The sequence below is a fragment of the Myzus persicae genome, unplaced genomic scaffold, assembly GCF_001856785.1.
Source record: "Myzus persicae strain clone G006 unplaced genomic scaffold, MPER_G0061.0, whole genome shotgun sequence".
In the NCBI taxonomy this organism is placed as follows: domain Eukaryota; kingdom Metazoa; phylum Arthropoda; class Insecta; order Hemiptera; family Aphididae; genus Myzus; species Myzus persicae.
In genome coordinates, this window is record NW_019103603.1 from 8811 (window position 1) to 31681 (window position 22871).

Consider the following 22871-nt stretch of genomic DNA (forward strand, 5'->3'; position numbering starts at 1 on the left):
GCCGAGTACTTATCTATCTATCCACTCCAAGAAAATATAAGTGTGTGTTTCATTGAATCAGATTCCTGCAAATATTATATTTTTGAATTTGCGTCAATGCCATTGGTGGTCGTCGCATGATTTACGCTCAACGGATAGGTATGCTGTGCAGTTGGAAAATTACTTGAGTAGCATGATGCATTAAATAAATCTTATGTAACACTCTGAGTGTGGTTAATGGATTGCATGCGTTATTGGGTGTGCATAATAATACGCAGTCCAGACAAGAGTCGATGGTAAACAGTAAATGTAAATATATAACATTATGCACAAACGAGATGGTGGTTTTATCGAAATCAGTCGTAACGATAGAGGGTGCATGGATATTGCGATACTCGATGTGAACTCGAAACACACAACCAAACACACTTATTTGTTAGGAGGTCGTACAAACTACGATCCAAAAAGATTGTACTACGTTTTAAAGCTTCAGGAATGTCATCTCGAAATCACATCGAATTGAATAATTGTTCAAGTGGCATAAACAACTTGGTATTCAAATTGGATAAAGAGTTAAGGGTAAGTAATAATGTTGTAACAACTATTATACTGATGTTGTGCGTAGTTGAGTTCATTCCATTGATGGGAATAATAAAAAGACGTTCAGACTTCACTGGCTTTTGTTATAGTGAAAAAGTTCATCGGTACCTATGGATATTTTTTATATTAATTTAAGTATCATTTTGTCATTCACTTGAAACAAAGTACACAAATACTTCGTTTAATTTGAAACTAATATAACACTATTAATAAACAATGGAATACACCATGATAATAACTATGATAAATTAAAATTATAAAATTGTTCACCATTACACAAATTACAATGATAACATTGATAACTGGTATACATTTAAATCCAATGTACATTTATTTTCACGTTAGTGTGTTATTTTGCATTCACCAGATATGTAGGTACTCCATAAGTGATACGTGGAGCTTATGTTTTGGAGCGAAGCCCATAGCTGGATTAACATTAAACTCGATAATTCGACGAAAATACGCAAGACACCCTGTATATTATAGTATTATTTTCATTGTTCACGTAAAGTTCGAAACGCGTAATTAATGACTCACAAATTTACACAATTAATTTCCAATTATTTCAAACAGGATATAGGTACTACGCCATAATATAGGTAAATTATAGTGATTTGCTTACTCCCCCTCTCTTTCACTATATAATATATCCATCTGACTGAGAAATCTCGTACAAGTGTACCTATTTAACAAATTGAGCGTATATAGGTCAATTTTAAATTCGTAAACTGTTATAATTCTTAAAACTTTAATAAAATATTGTGCTGAAAATTGGAATCAAAATCAATCACAATAGGCATTGTACTAAATTTTAGTATAGTTATTTTTCCCAGTTACACACAATTGTATTTGATTGAGTAGGTATTGCAATACTAATAGGTAATAACTCGTTCTTAAGCAAACACGTTGAAGAGAACCAATTATTAAAAACCACAGATAACTTTATCTTTTTATAAATTATAATAATAATAGTAATAATAATAAGTCAATTAACTGCTAGATATTATAGTAAAATATATTACCTAGTGCGTTTGTTACAATCTAGGTATAATAATATTATTATCGGACCACAGAACCTGCTCAGTTCTCGCAGTTCAGCGATTGTTAAATTTGATATGTCGTGCGATCGGTCGTTACACACACATAAATATACTATAAAATAGTTGAATAATGGTACTAACACCAAAGAATAAAACTTAAGAAAAAAAACTAATATAATAGTGTTTCGTGCTCGAATTTGAGGACAAATATTAAATTGTTCCTAATTTCGTTATGTTTCTTAGAAGTTGATATCCAACTGACATAATTCTCCAAGTAATATGACATAATATATGCCTCGCCTGTAATAATGATTTGCAAATTGCATACAATTCAAGAAGTGCTATATGATAACCTGACCTCATGCACCGTGTATAGGCACTATTTAATATTTTACGTACCTATATGAAGTTTTAAATTCCAATTAGGATGGAAGGATTATTAGATTTTAAATTATGTTTCATTATACTGGTACTCACAGTCTACCAAAAAAAAAACTTCATTAATTTCATAATTTTCTTCGATAACCATCCAAATTGTAGGCACCTCGCATCTATAGTAAAATATGATGTATAAGCATATAATATTATTATTGGTAATTACGGTTAGCTAATTATTTCATTAGTTTTATAATTTTATTATTTTGAATTTTACATGGATTTTTAAAACAGGTTTTGTGTAAGTATTACTATTTTGGACATTTTTGTTGAATAATACGTCAATAGTTTCTATTAATTTATATTATTACATAATAATATATGATTTCTAATAAAAAGTCTATTTCAACTTTCAACTTCAGTATTGTAACCACAGAATACATTTTTGCAAGCAAGTAACAACCCAATTATTTTAATTTTTTACACTAGATTATTGTTTTAATAGTTATGTGACAAAAAATAAACGTATAACAAACAATATTATAATATCACTATGAATGTATCCCATCATCATTCATTTTACAGGTTTGTTTAAATTAACTTTGCTATAGTACCTATTCATACCTAGTACATTTTTTGAGTGAGTAGGTAGCTGATATTTCAATATTTGTGTATTCATAATTTTAAATTAGTATTTCTCATATTATAAAACCATACCTTTTTTATACTTATTTATAGGGTTAGGATTTATATGCATTTGCATGTTTTTTTCCTGAAGTCCAAATCGATTGGTTGTCAGATTTGTCCACGGTTTGGCTTATTCTCATTTAAATAGAACTAATTTTTTTTTGCATATTTTGCATATTTTGAACACAATGCATATAATTGCATATTTATAGATTTTTGAGTTTTTCATTTTTTTTAACTTAAATTTTTAAATTTTTATTAATTATTGTTAATTTTAAATGGCTTTTATTTCATAATACCGATAGTTTTTGGTTTATCCGTCGAATTGTAAATAAAATATAGTATAAATATCTTATCTTATCTTATCTTGATCGGACGACCGATAGGATTACCTACACGTTGTTCAACGACGTATGTATAATACGACGTGTGTTACGTACTTGCGTAAATGTGCGAACACTTATACTTAAAAATTTGAGTGGTTTTAATTACAGTATTCTAAATGAAGAAGAAGATATTAATATTAATCTAACTTTAGGGAAAATCCCGTCATTCAAATATGTACCAATAACTGAATCACCTCATGTGATGTGGAAAGGAGTTTTAGTCAGTATAATTAATCTATTCTACGTTTAAATCGCCGCCGCCGGTCGTTCTTATTTGAATATTTGAAACATATCATAGAAGCCTGTAATAATATAAACTAATATTTAATGTAATTATATAAACTTATATTTAATGTAATAATAATAAATTATGAATTATGATAAAAATATATATCTAGAAATAATAAAAATTTGATTTTGCATATTTTTGCATATTTTGGTAAATAAAATGCATATTATACAATTTGTTATTGCATATAAATCTTCTAGTCTTACTTATTTATATTATAAAATTGGATATTATTGTGTTTTTACTTACTTATACATTTTAATTAATATAATAATTAAATAACTATATGTTAAATATATACACTATTGGTTATCAAAAAATTAAATGTTATCTAAAATTATCTAAGTATACAAAAGTGAAATAATAAGAGAATATATGGTTATTTAATAAAATATTTTGACGAAATTGCTCATTATTTTTTTAGCGTGTGGATCTAGTTTATCAGTATACGCATTTGATTATAATAATGATTTTTTTTTTAATGAAAACCATTTAAGTATTTTTCATATTCCAATGAATACATTAATTTACATTTTTTTTTTATTATCTAATCTAATGTTTATTTTGAATGAGTGTTTAAAACCCATATAATATATAAATATTAATAGATTTCTGCTTATAATTTTTCTTCTCTGTACCAGCTATACACAGTGTACACAATTTGTTCATAGATCGGAAGGTTACGACTGTTGAAAACTCGTTGGAATACACTCAATACAATTTCATATTTTCATATAGCAAAAACCCGTGATACGAAAATCTTTTTTTCAATAAATACAAATTTGGTATTATTGTAGTACCTATTTGTATAACGAATAATTTATATTCTATAGGTACTGTCATTGTCAACATATTATCCTAAAATTTTATATAATAATAACACTACTTGATTTTCTCATATAAGTGAATAGTTGTTATAAATAACCAATTACTTATAAACAAATCAGGCAAAGTTGAAAGTATCGATGGAATTCTGGAGTTTGATTAGTGATTACTGACTAAAAAATTATCAAGATAAACTATATTATGTACAGTGCTTATTAGGCAATGTTGAAATTAAAATAATTAATTAATTAAATACGATTAAAACTGTTCAAATTATAATTACAATTTCAAATAACACACATTTTCTTAACAAAGATAATTTACAGCTAGAATTAAATTACATAATTTATACTTAGATGTAACTGGTTTCAGTTTTTATAACATTTATATGTTAACCTAACAGTTCTTCACAATGCAAATATACAATAGAAAGTAATATTTTTAGAAGTTTAGAACTATCGAACATAGGATATACGAAGTAGGTAGGTACAATATTTTATTATAACACATTTGAAACAATAACATAGTCTTAAGAACAACACATATTCAATTATAATTTAATGACAACTTATGACGACTTTATGGCCAGCAGTGCAACACATGAATATATTTAAATTTATTGATCCAAGAATATAATTGGATGCCATTTGTTTTTTCAAAATCTACAAAACGACCATAGTTGTTGACGCGATGACAACGATAATGACGAAAAACAAACTACTCCGACAAGACGACTGACCAGATTTATTAGGACACTTGGATATTACACCTGGTGTTGGGCTATCGAAATCAAATTCTGGATAAGTTGGCATTGGTTTCATCGGTTCAGTGATTCCTGGCATAGTTGTACCATTTGACGACATGGTTGTATCCAATGGCTTTTCAGTCGTATTTGACTTCGTCACAGTCACAGTCGTATCCGGCAACGGCCCAGTAGTTTCTGAGAAACGCACAGTGGTGTCCGACGGTGGCAAGGTTGTATCCGATTCAGTTGGCACAGGTTCCATCGGGGCTCCTGTCCATTGGTTAATTGTGGTGTGGTAAAGTTTATACCACAAGAGATTTTGTTCTACCTGCACGTACGATTCGTCGAACGAAGCTTTAATTTTTGGTGGCAATCCAGCAGCGTTCTTCAAATTTATCAACTGAAAAATACATTTATTAAAATAATAACAGTATTAATCATCATATTATTTTTATTTTTGTAAAGTTGTTTTTTGTTTCAGACAATTTTCATCTGAATAAGGAGTATCAAGAATGCAAAAAGTTATTTAGTATCATAATAAGCCAAACTTCCTAAGACCTTACTATTTAATATTATGAAAATCCATTGCTAATAGAAAATCGATTGTAAAAATAAATTTCAACATGCATTTTGTAAATGCTAATGTTTAACGACAGTACATACAAACAGTTTTTGAAATTTTATAATAACGGGTAATATCTACATAAAATTACTTATGTTAATTCATGATATATCCAAAAATATAGAGTTATTAAGGAACTTCGAGGATCACATATCTACTCAAAATAAAATATATATTTTTATAACTCAATATTTGTTGAGAATTAACTATTTATTTTGGATCTCACCTTAGCTATTTCAATATCAAGAGCTACTTTTGAAGCTAAAATCCTATACATGTACGTAACGATACTCTCTCCGGTAGGTATTTGCTTTAGCATTCGTTCTAGGTTGTTCATTAAGAAGTTCGTTAACGCTTCGATCCCTTGAGGTGTCAAAGACATAGCATCACATATGTCCTTGAAGTCTTGTAAACGTATTGGGCCACCTGTATTGCTGTCAAATAACAATTCCAAGTATCTGAAATAAAATTAATAAGAAATTAAACTATCGCTTTCGTTTGGAGTAAACGAGGTAGGTAGGTACATAACGCAGGTAATAAAAAAAACTAAAAAAATATAAATATAAAACTGAATTTTTAAAAATATGCTTCAGACAGAAGCGTTTATTCCGATTATTCCTCGGGAGTTTTTTTTTTTTATGAATAATATAATATTTTTGAAATATACTTAAAATTCTATTTTAAATATATTTTCGTTGAATTTATATTTACATGTGAAATTATGTTGCGCATATTTTAAAACTTTAGTTTTTTCCGACGAGTAAATATATTTGTTTAAACATTGTTAAATAAAAATTTGGTTCACATGCTTACCTATATAATATTGATGTGTCTTGTGAACAAGCCAATGCTGCCTGAGCTGAGTATTTTTCAGATGCTGATTTAGTGGTCATGTACACGTTGAGCACACCTTGCCACGTAGTTTCGTTGTTACTGACTTTAATTCCTGTACACAAGGCAGCGTCTTTAATGTCGGGTGATATTCTGATTAACAAAAATAAGAAATTACTTAAAACTAAAACCAATAACTAGCAAACATAATACTTATATATATATCATATTCGCCATATTTTGAACATTACCTTTCTCTATTTATCCATTTTTGGAAATATAACACTGCGTTGTTAGTGCAATATTCACCGTCCAAGTAGCAAGCCCACACAGAAAATTTATTCCAGCTTGTTATCGTTGTGTGATCATCATTTTGATATTGGACAACTAAAAGTTCAGTTTTTCTGTAAATATATTCGGCCAATTTTCGAACATAAGACTGTAAATTACAAACATACATTATGTAACATATTACTAACAGGATACAATATTGGTAGTACTTAATAATATATTATATAGGTAATATTAACCACTGTAATAATGAAACATCACGGTTTCACATTTCTGGGTTGTTGGTTTTATTGATTATAACTAGTTAGTTATGCATATCTAATAACACTTATAAGAAAACGAAAAAGCACTATACATTTTTTTTTATAGAAAGCAAATTATACAAAAAGAATAACTACAAACTATTTTTAAAAATCTAAAATATAATTTTATTAGCGTTTTATTCTTTGATGTTATTATATCATATTATATTATGTGTATGACGTATGTCTATTACACGTTACAGTTAGGCAACAATAAAATTATATTATAAGAAAATTATAATAAGAATGTAAATAGTAAAAACAATATCAAAAGAAATAAATATAAAAATAAACTACAAACATTTCGATTTAAAAGCAATGGAGCCACCTTAGAGCACATTATGTTATAAACAAATTAATACTATTTAAGGTACCTTTTGAATATTTCAAATCCACTTAGAGCATAAAACACATTCTGTGAAAAAAGTTTTTTTTAACAAAAAGCTAAATTAAAATTTTTTATATTATTCCTCGTACTCATATGAATCTCATTTATAGCTAATATAATAGCTTCGTATTCGACAAAAAGAAAAACAACAAATGCCTAAGAAATCCGAACTTTGATCATCATATCACAACAGTGAAATATAGAGTGTACTAATTTGATCAAGCATAATATTATATTGAAGATTAATTACGTCACTATTTTTAAATAACACTATACACTGTAAAACATATATTTAATAGGTAAAAATATAAATTTTCCACAATTTTTTATTCATAAAATACGTTTCATATCTTTAACATTAAAGTAGGTATGTCAAAAACCCTTTGGCGATGACTGTTTACAGTGAGCCCTATAAGAATTGAGTCGTACATATTATAGAAGTAGATTATATAACATAACTCCATCACCAACAATTCAAGGTCACATTATATAAATTTGTATAGGACACTATATAAGTTTCCTTACATACCTTTATGTAATCGTAACCCTCAGCACTACGACGCATTCGTTCGACCACATAAGACAAACAGTCAATGGCTGTGTAAAACGGTATTTCATCGTCTTCCTTCATGAGGTAAGTCGACAGGTTCAAAGCTACGGAATAATGTAACATTCCTGCTCTTGCGAGATTGAACGAGTCATCGATCAGCTGTGCTCGATTCAGAACATGTATATCGGTATTTGATTCGTTCAACTGTTGTATAAGTTGCTGCCAATTATTGAGATCATAGTTCACCCTATATAATCCTGCCAATAACAAATAAATTCCATAATTAAAAACTCACATAAATATTTGGAGGGAAGAAAAATACCAGCGCTTTGCAAATTGAAAATCACCCAAGTACAAAGACTTGAATCTCGCAAGTACATTACTGTCGTGGAAGGTTTTATCCATCTAACTGGTCTTAAGTCACGAAAGTTTCTAGCTAAATTATTAGTGTAAGTAAGACCAATGTACCAGCTTGTAGTATTATTTTCGGATGGCCAAACCGAAAAAAGTTTCTAAAAAAAAAATCAAATGATTTATGTATTATTTTTGGCATTTATTAAAATCCCATAATTTACTCGGTTGAATCTAATATTTACCTGCGAAATAATATAAGTGTTTTGATTTCTAGTGACGTTTATTACTGGATAACCTGACTGATCAGTCCAAGACTGTATAAAATTGGTGAATGGCACGTTATCTGACAATTTATATCCAGTTTCAAAGTAATAATTTTCAAATACTGCCCACAAATTACTCGGAGTTACTGCACCGTATCTAAATGGAACAATTTGGGAATTGTATAGACAAATATGTTACCTAACCACTGAACTGATCTTAAAATGTAACGTACTTAAAGTTATTCAAATACAACTGTAAAGGTTCTTTGAAATTGTCATCAGTTACTATGCATCTTAACATCCTTAAAACAGCAGCAGCTTTGTTGCAAATCACTCCTTCAAGTAAACTTTGGATTTCGTCAGAAGTTTTTACGGATGCGGTAATCGGGTGTCTCGGAGTCTGGTCGAACTGCATGGCAGTCTGGTGCTGCTCTACGACAAATAATTCTTCCAACCGCCAGTCCTGATTTACCTAAAAAACGATCCAATAAATAAAATCAATTCAAGTACATAGATCCAGACATCATTACGGCTGAACTCACCATTTCCATCGCGAAATACTGGAAATACCGACCGAACCCATCGTTTAACCATAAGTAATCCCACCACGCACAGGTCACTAAATTACCAAACCACTGGTGGCTATTAAGGTTTTGGATCACCATTTGTGATTGCTCTTTTAATTTCATTTTTGCATCGTCGTCGAACAACATGTACTTCTCTCTGTGCGCCCAATGATAAAAATATACAAAAACATAAAACATTTTAGTACAAAACCTAATTTGATAACTGATTTAAATACCGGTAAGCATTTATTCCCCAGTTTTCCATCCCATTTCCATCAAAGTCAGGTATCGACAAAAAGTCCATTTTTTTCAATTCGTTTGAACTATCTGTGTAATTCTTCATGGTTTCGAACAACGTCGGAGTTTCTGCCGTAACGTACAGCACTTGATCTAAGTAATCACTATATGTGTAAATATCGATCTCGCTTCCTTCTATCGCATCTGATTTTTTCAAATAACCAACAAGTGCGCCCACTAAATAGGTTGGTATTGGTGGTGTCGTTTCATAATGATCCGCATACCAGCCATAGTATTCTCTATGAGGATAAAAATGTGAACAGTTAACGCATTTCCATGACATTCAAATATATTTTTTCAGCAGGAATTTTTCTACTTCAAAAAGCTCTAAATTTAACTTTTTTTTAGTTGTATTAAAAGAAAACCAGAAGTATTTACATTTATGTATAGTGAATAAACGCAATTAATATTTGATACTTTTATATCCCAAAAATTATAATCATACTAATTGTAAATTTGTAAATGTTAAATATGTGACCTGACGTGATGAAATATTTGGTTTAGAGTTTCGTTTTCATACCAAATCATCTACCAGTCAACATATTTGCCATAAATCAACCGACTACGAGCCGAACATTAGGTATATAAATATACAAGATTCAACTTTTTTTGAAATTATTAATTATTATGTGTAAATGTCTTCTTAATTTTTGCCTAATTCTTTGAAGTTTATTTTTATTCTAACTTGAATAGTATAATGAATATAATATATTATGTTTTAATACGTAAAACTCGTAATTTTTCTATTTTCATAGTAAATTAATAGGTGACTCAATCACTTTCCTATAAACTAACAGATTAGAAAATAATTATATCATACTCTAATAATACAGTTTAAACAAAAAAATTAATCAATATCGTTATAGATAGAAACAATTTTAAGTAGTGGTATATTATTAATGATTATATCCAATTCATGTGCAGTCATATAGAATAAAAGTAAACTGCTTCATGAGAACGTATACAGAGGACAATATCATTAATGTAAAAATGGTGGGAAACCAAATTTCTTCGAATCGTTGCATTAAGAGGATGAAAATTATGGTTTATTTCTGAGTTAACTTGATGACTCACAGTCTCTGCGTAAAGTATCGAGGCATATTGGATAACGTCATCTGATTCTCTTGTCTGCCAAGTGATATATTGAACGGAGTTTTGTACTCAGGTTCGTCGTAACATGGGAACGCTCTCCTCGCGTACGTGGGCTTGAATTGCGATACAGCCATCCATCTGAAAATACATTAGAATAATATTACATCACAGAAATGTTATTAATAATAAAGAAAATATCTGATGCCATTTTATCTATATTTAACGAGATGGCGTAAAACTAAATTTTATCTTTGAAATCACTGAAATGGTGCTACATCGAAAATGAAGTGGAGTAATTATTGTAAATCAGAGCAGTTGTGAAACATATTCACGTAGGTACAATATACTAATCAGATTCTTATAACCCAATAACATAAAATTATAAAAGTTTTTTTTTGAACTGTGTCTGTGACACATATAAATGTATCTTATAGGGGAATTGTTAATTTTGACGTAAATAAAATAGTAGATATTATTATTTTGAATTTATCATTGAAAACCTTTACTTAATGGAATAATATATTTCCAATGAAGCACAAATTAAAAAATATATACATACATAGTATTGCATTACTAATTTTTAATTTCTGAATTAAAAATTGTTCATGCGTTTTATATTTTAGTGCGCATTGTGACAACCTCCCAAACCCCTCCCACACAGATAGGACCCCTCAAAAATACATATTATATTCTTGACTTACTTGTTTACATTATTTTCCTTATACATACTCCTATAGAAACCGGTCATGTCAGTCCTCAGCAGTCCTTGGAAAACTATCTTCACCTGATACCGACGGTAAGCCAACAGGTTGTTCGCTGCGTAGATGTACAGGATCTCGGCGTCGTTGTCTAATTCGTAAGAGTCCACCGGAATGTCCGTCTGGGTCTTAAACTCAGTGATGGCCACGCTCTGAATCTGCATGTCCTTGGCATTCAACGTCACGTTTGGTGTGATGCAATTTATGTAAATGAGGATCTCCACCTGGCCTCCAAATGTATATACATCCGAGCCTTGGTTATACTTTGGCACTAGCCGCAAGCCGTAAGCTAACGGTTTCGTGTCACGCGGCAGCCGGTAAGACGACGATGGATCCGATTCGGCTTCAGCTTGGGCCGGATCATTGACGGCAGAGCTGGCAATCGGATGGACTGCAACGAGTGCAGCAACGATTGCGACGATTTTTGTTACCGTTTTAGCGCCCATATTCGTTGTTGACACCACTGACGATTCCGTCGAACAGACGACGGTGGATTGTTACCGTTTTCTGCCAACACTCCAAACCCGATCGCAAATAAGGTCTTATCTACAACAGTGTGCGCACTCGAACTGCGATACTATGTCAATTTACAATCGACGGCCCCACTATTCTGGAGGGCTTCGCTGAATCAACAAGTTATTTCGTATAGACTGATTATTTCAAACGCATACGTATTCAACAAAAAAACGCATTCCTCCACTTTCACAGCATAAATACCTACTCAATTAAATACAACTTGACTGATTGTACCAAATTGTCGCAACAACCGAAAATCACAAGAGAATGACTTTTCAAAGTTTCCTTTTCCTTATTTAATGTGATAGAATTAACTAACTATATGTAAATGCTAACTAAAAAATATGAACATTTATTATGTAATATACTTACACACTAAAGTACTCATCGTTTGCATAAAGCAAGTGACGATTACGAAATGAATTTCTATGTTTATAAAAAACAATAACACTCTTGAGCGTGTTGAGTGGCATTATGGTCGAGTGATTATTTTAAAGAAACACAAAGTTCTTCCTTACGGATTTTAGCAAACGCAAAAAGTGTTAATTGGATTTTTTTGGTTGTTTATTTCTAAGATCTCATCCCAGTTAAATCTAATCAATGAAATACAATGTCATGTATTGATGCAAATCATTATATTTTACATTCCAAATGAATGCCTAATAATATTTGGTTGTGTTTTTTATTGTAGTTTTAATTTGTAAATACATACGTGTTTTCTCAAAATGTCACGATTTTACGAACGTAGCTGCAGCTCCAAGACTACAGGATGCAGATTCTTCGATAACTATGGTTTATTAAAATAATTATTCTATTCTCAACAACGTAATTTTAAATTCTAAGCCAAGGTATTTTCGTATATTTACTTTTGTTATTAATACATATTGAATTGTTAGATTACATTAAATTATGTCTATAGACTATATTATAATCCATTTTGAATAGGTACCTACTACTTAATTCTCATTTCAAGTAATTCGATTTAGTATAAAATCTTGAAAGGTTAATATTATTAATATTATTAATTATAATAATAGACTATAATGGGCTTCAGTATAATATATTCTAATAAATGATTTATGTATCTGAAAGTAAGTATAAATATTCAAATATAAAATCACTAAAGTAACACAATATCCAATTCTATTGCTTTTATAAAATATATATTTCCAACCTACCAAAAATAATATAATATATACTTATAAAAAAAAGCAGGTACATATATCATTACATTTTGTCAAGATAAATTTGTACAAATGCGGAGAATAAAACCAAATAAGTCATGTCTAGGACGGTTATCACTCATCAAGCATTCGGTTTTACGAGTTTATTTTTTTACAAAATATAATAATATGCTTTTAAAGCTGTACAAATTGAGAAAAGTAACAATATCCAACTTCTATGAACAGGTGGTGCTGTTGCACTGGATGGTCTAAATGTAGTTGTTGTTACATATTTAGTGACTGGTAAGGGAGAAGCGGTAGACTGTTCTGTGGTACCTATTGAGGTTACAGTGGACGTTTGATTAACCTTCGTCGGTATTTCAGTAGACATGACTGTAGTTGATGTGGACTCCGTCACTGTAGTTTGTGGATCAAGTTCTTGATTTTCTAATGCCCATTGGCTGATTACATCTGCATATTTATTGAACCACGCCAGGTTTTCATTGACTTTTTCATAAGATTCTTCGAACGACGATCTCACAGAAACAGGTACATTGGAATCGTTTTTCAAATTTCTTAGCTAAAATAAAGTGTTCAAAATATTTATTCCTTGTAGCCGAAGTCAATCAATATAATAAATACATAATTTTAAGTCAACGAGTTCATGTATTATTATAACTGAGGTTCTGGACAAAAAAATGAAATAAATAGTAGACTTATGAGACTTGAGAATTGTTACTGCTGGGTAATAGAAAATGGTAAAAATTATAACACGAGGATTAAAAAAAAATACAAGATTAAAATATTTTACTGAAAAAAAATGTTTTGTACGATAAGTCGATTGAACTATCCTTTGCTCGTTAGGTTTAATGAAAGGGAAAGGGGCTATAATAATATACCTGGTACTTACTTTCTCAGTATCGTTATCGTTAGTCATCTTGGTGGCCAGGGTTGAGTAAATATAAGTTGCAATACTTTTGCCGTCAGGTACCTCATTCAGAGTTCTGTTCAAATTAGTTGACAGAAATTCGTATAACACATTGAGACCTAACGGTGTCGCTGATATTGCAGATACAACAGATCTAAAGTATCTTTTCTCAATCATACCATCTAATATATGGTTAATGTACCTGAAACGAAATAAGCAGCCCCAATATTTTTCATGAAGAAGGTTATAAAAATAACAAAACACTGAAGTTTGAAAAAATAGTGAATGCAAAATGTAGTAAATAATAATAACTTAAGACTGAGCTATTAGTTTATAATATTACCTACATAAATATAAGAACTAATATTTTTAACTTTATACACATACTCAGTTAATTCTGTCCTGTTAGTAGAACATCCAAGAGCCAACTCAAATGACATTTTTTCTGAAATCGATTTTGATTTCTTGTACAATTCAAACATTTTTTTAAAGACCGATGAACCATTGCTGTTTTTTACTCCGACGCAGAACGCCGCGTTCTTGATATCGGCTGGTATTCTATACAATACCATTATTTGAGTTATACATTTGGATGGTTATGGTGTGCTAATAGATAGTTACTAACTTCTCTCCGACTTGCCACTTATCAAAGTATTCCTGTGCTTTCATTATACAGTATTTGTTCTCCAACCTACAAGCCCACGTCGAAAACGTTTCCCAAGCACTCATCACCTTGTACTCAGTGTTGCCGTTCGACACGAGGGATTCTAGCTTAGTATATATGGTTCCCGCCAAGTTGCTGACATGAGACTGAATTCAAAAAAGAAGAATATATAATCTGTTACCTTCAATTATGTATTATCACCATCAAGCAAAGTATCGATGATATTTACCTTGAAGTTTGCGTATCCTTTGCCACTGGGGGACATCCGCTCTAACAAATACTCGAAGCCATTCATTGCCGAATACCATGGCGTAGTGTTATTTTCATTCTTCAGGTACTTGGACAAGTGCAACGGCACTGAATAGTTCAATTGGCCAGACCTCGCCAAATTGAACGCGTCGTCTATTAGCTGGGCGCGGTTAAGGACGTGGATATCGTTGGGTGTATCGTTCAGCTGCTTAATCAGTTCCATCCAGTTGTCATTTTCATAGTTCACCCTGTAGAAACCTGATTGATAGACAGATTGGTTTGAGATCAATTATAATTCAACTATAAATGACACTCACAACACCTTCAACACTTACCGACGGATTGTATATTGAACATGTACCATTTTATATTCCGTGGGGCCGTTATAACAGTCAACGCCGATTCTTTGTTCGTCCAAACGGATGGTTTAACATCACTGAAATTTTTGCTCGCGTCGGTTGTAAACGTAAGACCAATGTGCCAAGCCGCCGTTTTGTTGACGATTCCATCGGTCTTATTCATATAAAACTGGCTCTATTAAAAATATAAAAATATCAAGATTTAAATAATAAATGGATTTTGTATACGAATAAATTACGACCTTCGACTAGTATGGGGATGAATTTTATCCGAATATATGAAACACTCACATGTTAGCATTTTTGAGTTGAATCATGGTCCATGTATTTAAATGTATGATCATAATTTATTAAAATATTGAATTTACTAATTAATTACTTAGGCTATTATGTTATTGCTAGGGCTATTAGAACATTTTGAATTGAACAAGTTGGTTTTCTTTACTTGAATCACTAAAAATGTGTTTGTAGTTGTATTTCTCTTGATGTTCAGTACCGGATATCCCGATTGTAACGTCCAATTGGACATAAATTCGTTTACCGACAATGTATTCCCAATTTCATAATTATATTCGTATAACACAGAATCAAATGCTGAAAATAGGTCTGAAGGCTCTGCTGCACTTTGACTATAAATTTAATCCAACAATTATTTCTAACAAACTCAATTTAATAATCAATATTGTATATTAAATATGAATATACTAATATTGGAACTTAAAATGTTCTTATTTTTAATATTAGTAAGAAAACATTAAATATACCTCATAGTTCGCAAATACTTTTGAAGGGACATTTTGAACAGATATTTAGTCACTAACGAATTCAACATTCTCAAAACCGATGCTGCCTTTTTGTACGATATGGGATCAAATACGTTTTGGATCTCTTGAGGCGTGCTTACGGACGCAGTTATCGGATGTCTGGGCTTCTGGTCATACACCAATGCACCCTGAAACGCTTCGACTAAAAATAGTTCTTCCATCGGCCAGTTGGTTCTCACCTACTCCGACAAGGGCAAATGAATGTACTTTAACTACTTTTATAGTGAACATAAAATTTAAGAAATATAATATAAACGATAATATTATGATAGTATATTATGTATTTTGTATTGTATACCATTCCAGTAGCAAAGTACTGAAAGTACTGCGCAAAACCCTCGTTCAACCATAAATAGTCCCACCACTTACAGGTGACCAGGTTTCCAAACCATTGGTGAGTGAACTCGTGTTGTACAATTATGGAAGCACGCATTTTCATTCTCGATTTCGAATCATCCGACAGCAGCAAATAGCTTTCCCTGCAAAAATTCAAAAGTACGCCCATAAAACAACAACAACAATATTAACCGTCGAATCCACTTATCCGTCGTGCCTTACTGATAACTATTGATTCCCCAATTTTCCATTGCCCCAAAACTCAAATCTGGTATGGCCAACAAGTCCATTTTGGGCAGCGTATATGGCAAGCCCGTGTACTCCTCCAGCACGCTTAAATGTTTCGGTGCTTAGTTCATGACATATTGGGTTTGATTGGATAATTCTCGGTGTGTGTACACCGTTATCGTTGACGAATCTTTCTTACTAGGTACGAATTCACCCACGTATATAGCAGCCAAGTAACTCGACATCCGAGGAGTTTGAGCGAAGTAAACCGTTTCTGATTGGTTCAAACTGTATTGGAGATTTCACTATTAGATAATTTTTCAATGACTTGATATAAATTAGAATGTTGTGTTGTAATTTAGGGTGACCACAAAAATAAAATAAAAATACGAGACACTAAAGTTACTTAACTAACTATATTAATATAAAAACAAATTAAATGTATGCTGTATAATAGTTTTTAAATACAAATAAAATATATATATACACGAAAATTCCCAAAAAAAATTATCTTGATGACGATGGCAGGTAAATTTCTTCTTTTGATGTTTCTGTGTACTCTTGTGCTGAACTGATTTCACCGAGTAACTTAGTTTCTTTCAATATAATATTATAAAACTCATTACAAGATAAGTTTTTAAAATGTGTTCTTACAATTATAATTGATTTGATAGTTTCAACCAAAAAACGATGTTTTTCATCTGTCCATAACACATTAATGGTTAAAAAAATCCGTACTACTGCAGCATTTGTACCCGGCATAACCAAAAAATATTTTACAATTTTTGATATTTTAGTTGTATACTTGTATCAATGTTATGCACTTTAGTGTATTCAAATATTTCACACCACTTAACTTCTACTTTAGCTGAATTTTTTTGCATTCATGAATTCGCGGTTTAAAAATTTGTTTTACATAACTGAACTCATCAAATAAATTATTTTCACCCAATTTTAAGTTCAGAATTATTTTGGTTGTTTTCCATAAGAAATTGAACATTTTCTCAAGTAGGACTCTCTATTGTTGGACCCAACGAAATATTTTCAACTGGTCAAAGTGGAAACCCCATTTTTCTACATAAGATAAAAAAGTATTATAAAATAGATCAGTTCTTTTTTTAAATGAGTTTTCATTATACATTTTATTGTTTTCTAAACCATTTAAAAACGATAAAATATTTGTAGTAACGAAGTTTAGATTTTTTCTATTTTTTATTTTTCCAACTAAAATTTTAAATAAACCACACGTCACTACGACTGCACTGTAAGTGTCATCGTGAACTCGACACTCTCGTATAAATATCAATAACAAATTATATTTGTAATTTTACATGGATAAAATATTATAAATATTATAAAATAAAAATAGACAAAACATTTGACAATAAACTGGTTGTGGCGTATGGAATTGTACTTATTTAGTAGACGACTTCGCCACACATCAATATAATAATAATATTTTGTAAGTTATACAATTAGTATTTTATAATCATTGGTTTAACATTGCCGACAATGATGTGACATTATTAGTTTTCTATTTTCTACTCGCAGCAATTATAATAATTTATTGTCAAGACAAGAATCTAAAAATAATGCTGATAAGTATAGATTTAAATATTCTATTGAATAATAATATTGAATTGTGATACAAAAATATCGTAGAAAAAAAAAGTTATACGTTAACAATTAAGAGAAAAACATGATTAATACGGGACCTACTTGAAAATACGGGACAAAATGCGTCCCTTATAACTTTGTCGGGACAAACGAGACACAAAGTGGAAATTCGGGACAATTCCGTATAATCGTAATTTACGCAAGTTTTAAGTGATAAATCGCTTGATAAATTACAAAGTTTTGTATTTTTATTTTAACCATTCAGTGCTGATAGTAATTTTTATTAATGAGCATATTTGTATTACCTATTTAAATGTATATGTATGTTGGTTTGAAATTTGAATGCTATAAATTATAATACGTTGTAAACTACAATAGTTATTTAGATAATATTCAAATACTTGAAGGCTTGAACCAGAACTACTATTTGGTATTAAACTTTGAAAACAATTCAATTTTTGTAGTTCGTTAAAATATTCGTTAGTTATGTCAGTTTTTAAAACATTTTGAATATCTTAGTTCCATATTATTTATAAAAACAATTTTACAAGCGACCTTTTTCTTATATGAATGTACCTAATCTCTTGTTGTATTTACTTTACGAATGAAATACTACATTTAACCATCCCATTGCATATCAAACATGATCTATTGGAGTTTAGTGTTTTTAATTTATGAAATATCGCTAACACTTGAATATACTTAAATGATTCGTCATTAACCACAAAAGTTTTGATTTTCTATTGTAATTTTATGAAAATATCAAGTACATACCTTCTAAAGTCATTATTAAGCGTTTATAAATACAAACATTAAATTTCAAAATACGAATATTTTAAAACACCATGTTTAAACATTTTTGCATATAATCATTATTGGGTTATCTACTTATTTACATTGTTAGTTATAATCTTTAAAAATACAGTATACTTAGTATATTATTATATTATATAATTGTAAATGCGTTAAGTATTTTGATATATTTTAAAATGAATTTTTATTTTATTCTTGAAGTTTCAGTTTTATAGTATAAAAAATAATAAAATATTAGTTTAAAGCACATTATTATGTATTATGAAAACTTCTTAGCAACTAATTGTTACGCAATAGTACTATAAACTTGTCAATATTCGATTAATATTTCACCTTAAATACACTTTGATCATATATAGTACACAGTCGTTCGACTAAATTGTTAGGTACTCGAGGACAAGTTTTCAAAAAATTCTACAAGTACCTTTATCTTGTTGATTTACGGGAGCGCTGTTTACTTTTTAAATGAATCATCAGTGTTCACAATGTAAGATCAATCTTTTTATTTAATTTTAAATATAAATGGTTATAAATTACATTATGACCATGATAAGTATTTTTAGTTTTTTTGAGTGCTTTAAGCTTTTAAAAATCAATTTTTAAATTTTGAGCAAAGCAATGAATGTACTGGTCCTACAATTTTTTTTTGGCTGAGCCTGACATTATCTTTTGGAAAGCATAAAATCATTTTTAGTCTTTAAACCTAACTTTAAGGAGGGTTAATTCTTGTAGCCAACTGAAAAAAAATTATTGTATTGAGGGTAAAAGTAGGAAATTCTCAGTACTTTTTAAAATATTCGAGATACTTCCATCACACAAATTATCAAAAAAATTAAACTTTAATTTTTGCTGAAATTCAAAAAAAAAACTAACCTTTAAGACTTAGAATGTTTACCAACATTTTTTTTAACATTTTCATAACATGAATTAATTAGCTACATAGTTAGGATCTATTTGAGTTATATTTATAAACATCTGAATTTTTTTAGTTTTTATTTATTTTTTTTTGCTAATAAGAAATATGGGTCATACGCTTAAATATGTAGTACAAATTTATCATGATAAAAATCCTTACAAAAACGAAAAAGTGCAAAACTCCAGTTACAATTATTTTTATAAGAGTTTGAAGTAAAAATGTTGATATATCTTGTTAAAATCAATAATATTTACAAATTACTTTGTTGTTAAAAATGTATACAATTTATAGTTATTCATTTTAATAACGTATAATTTTTTAAAAAATATTCAATACTTATGAACAATTAGTTTTGTTAGACATTTATAGTTCTAATGTTGACACAATTTGATATTAAAATGAAAAATAATTATTTTGTTGTTATTCAAAAATGATTAATTTATCAATTTGAATAATTTTTTTTCATACATATTATTATTTTGTTATTTATAAAAAAATTAAATTTTAAAAATATCTAGACTAATTTTGGGTAAGTTTAAGCTATACATAGATAACATAAACCTATTTATACCTTTATATGATACGTTGGTATTGACTTATAAGTTAATAACAATAATAAATTATGCATAAGATATTTTTGAAAATACTAGTTCCATCTACAGTATTTGTATTAGACGATAAATTAGTATTTACTTATAGTAATATCATTGATTACAGTACTATATTGTTTAATCAATGTTAGTATCCTTAGAAATACATGTAAGCCAACCGACCGTCTTCGCTCAGAATATTTTTCATCGAACACACTATTATGGTGATTTATCATAGATTCAAATTGTATGTATCCCATTTATAATAACAGTGACCTACATAATAACAATCAAGTGCATACGTAACATAGTATATACATCAAATCGATTTCCACGGTTCTTTTTTTTCAAATATCTAGAATAAAAATAGAAAGACAACTTCCCAAGTAAAAATAATTACCTACTCGTAATATTTTTCAAAACTAATGAATAGGTATAGTAGTAACTCAATCCCACAAATATTACACAAATCTGGCAATCACCGAATGAAATAAAAACATCACGAAACCATCATACACTGACTACAACTCTAGCCACACCCGATTTGGACATGAATAGTTTATAAGGGGAATAAAGTCTAAATTACTAGCTATATTTATTCATCGTTCGTTGTGAAATATAAATAATAATACTAACCGTATGTACTATGTATAAGTGTTAGTTTAGATAAAAATAGTGAAATACAACCTCTCGATCAATGTGTTTGAAAAAGTCGACAATGATTCTATCGTAAATTTCTAAACTCTGGCTTAGACATACGATTCTAGTCATATTATACTATTTATGCATAATATATAATATAATATGACTATGCAAATAATATATACATTTAACAATATTTTAAAAAAATGGTCCTTGTGGCTCGAGTTAAGTTTGAAAAAAAAAAATATGTAAACAAATAAATGTACATTTGTATGCACCTACTTAATATAATTAATTCAAAATAGTTTTTTGTATAATATTATGTTAAATAGTAAATACTAACTTGTTTAATAAATGGTTTCCTTAAATATTAAAATGACACTTCGTTGACGCAGTATTTAAATATCATCACTATTTTATCGAATGTCAAATGCAAATTGCTTGTTATGAATATTAGAGTAAGTTCACCTTTTGTACAGCTTCAAGACAATGATATTGTCCATAATCCATCACCTTTATAAAAGTTTCTAGTAATCTAGTATATGTTTTTATACATATAAATTTTGAAATCCAGTTATATCAGTAGACAAAATATAACGATTTAAATATACTTTTTGCTCGTTTTTAAATAAAAATTTAAATAAAGGTGACACGAGAGCACATGGATAATGTTATTTACTGTTTAAACATTAGTAATATCAATGAAGATAAGAAGATATGAGGAATATCAATGAAGTCATATTCTATACGCATATATTACGTTCTCTTAATTAAAAATTTCACGTGAATAAAAAATTACTCATAAATAGTATAATAAAACTGCTAAACGTGTCATAAGAGTAACAGACATATTAGTCTCACTTAAACTGATCTATGGTTTTGAACTTGCCACCGAAATCATTTCGTTGCATATATTTCCACCATAGTTTACATTTATTAAAATGATTTTAAAATAAACTCAATATTCCGATTTTCATCCTAAAAATATAAACAATTATTATCACGCTTACCCTGATTGGGTATATTGAATCGGCATGTTGGATAGCGCTATCGTCTGATTGTTTTGTTTGACCACCGATATGTTGAATTTCGCTTTATACTCGGGTTCGTCATAACACGGGAACGCTCTTCTGGCATAAGTCGGCTCGAATTGCGTCACAGCGAACCACCTGTTGAGTTTCGTTGAGACCATCATAGTATCGCTTATATTTCACCAAATCGTTAAAATAACAATAATAATGCTGCACTCACTTGGTCGTACCTCGATCCTCATAAGAATCCAAGTACAAACCAGTCATGTCAGTTCTTATATTTCCAACGTACGTGATCGATACCCGCAGATACTTCCCCGTCGGGACGTACCTAAAAAGATGGATTTCGAACAGTTCGTCATTCTTCAGATACACCCACTGTCTTATGTCCAAAGGCCTCGAGACGGTCGTTATATCCGTCACCGTCACGGCGGACACGTTCAAGTCCCTGAGATTCATGGTCACGACATCGGTGGCCGAAACGACAGTGATGTGTATATTCACCACGCCACGGAACGTCAAGTTATCTGTACCGTTGAAGTTCTGTAACTCGAATCGCAAGTCGTAATACTCTGGAACTGTGGTACCAGGCAGCCGGGACACGGCGTTCGTGGTTTTCATCAGGTTCGTATTTCCAGCCTGTCCACTCAACTGTGGGACCATGGCATACAAGCACAATACGCAGATCAAAGAACATGTCGACATGATTGCAGCTGCAGTGCACGACGGAAACTTATAACATACTGTTTAATATA

At 30.0% G+C, this 22871-nt stretch overlaps 2 protein-coding genes across 2 annotated transcripts; both read right to left on the reverse strand.

Annotated features, from left to right (window-relative positions):
* Window positions 1-4439: 4439 nt before the first annotated feature.
* Window positions 4440-11804, reverse strand: LOC111034881 (glutamyl aminopeptidase-like). The gene is made up of 12 exons (XM_022316287.1): window positions 11184-11804; window positions 10465-10620; window positions 9330-9629; window positions 9070-9250; window positions 8761-8999; window positions 8507-8684; window positions 8233-8422; window positions 7890-8167; window positions 6631-6818; window positions 6362-6532; window positions 5775-6006; window positions 4440-5326 (listed from the first exon to the last, which is right to left on the reverse strand). The coding sequence occupies exons 1-12, from the start codon at window positions 11684-11686 to the stop codon at window positions 4844-4846; spliced, it is 3099 nt and encodes a 1032-aa protein (XP_022171979.1). The 5' UTR covers window positions 11687-11804; the 3' UTR covers window positions 4440-4843.
* A 1013-nt stretch (window positions 11805-12817) lies between these two features.
* Window positions 12818-22871, reverse strand: LOC111034882 (aminopeptidase N-like). The gene is given in 12 exon segments (XM_022316288.1): window positions 12818-13499; window positions 13830-14049; window positions 14235-14405; window positions 14473-14657; window positions 14741-15018; window positions 15096-15294; window positions 15565-15748; window positions 15884-16122; window positions 16242-16422; window positions 16502-16795; window positions 22096-22254; window positions 22337-22871. Coding segments are annotated over 12 exon segments (3003 nt in total). The 5' UTR covers window positions 22822-22871; the 3' UTR covers window positions 12818-13091.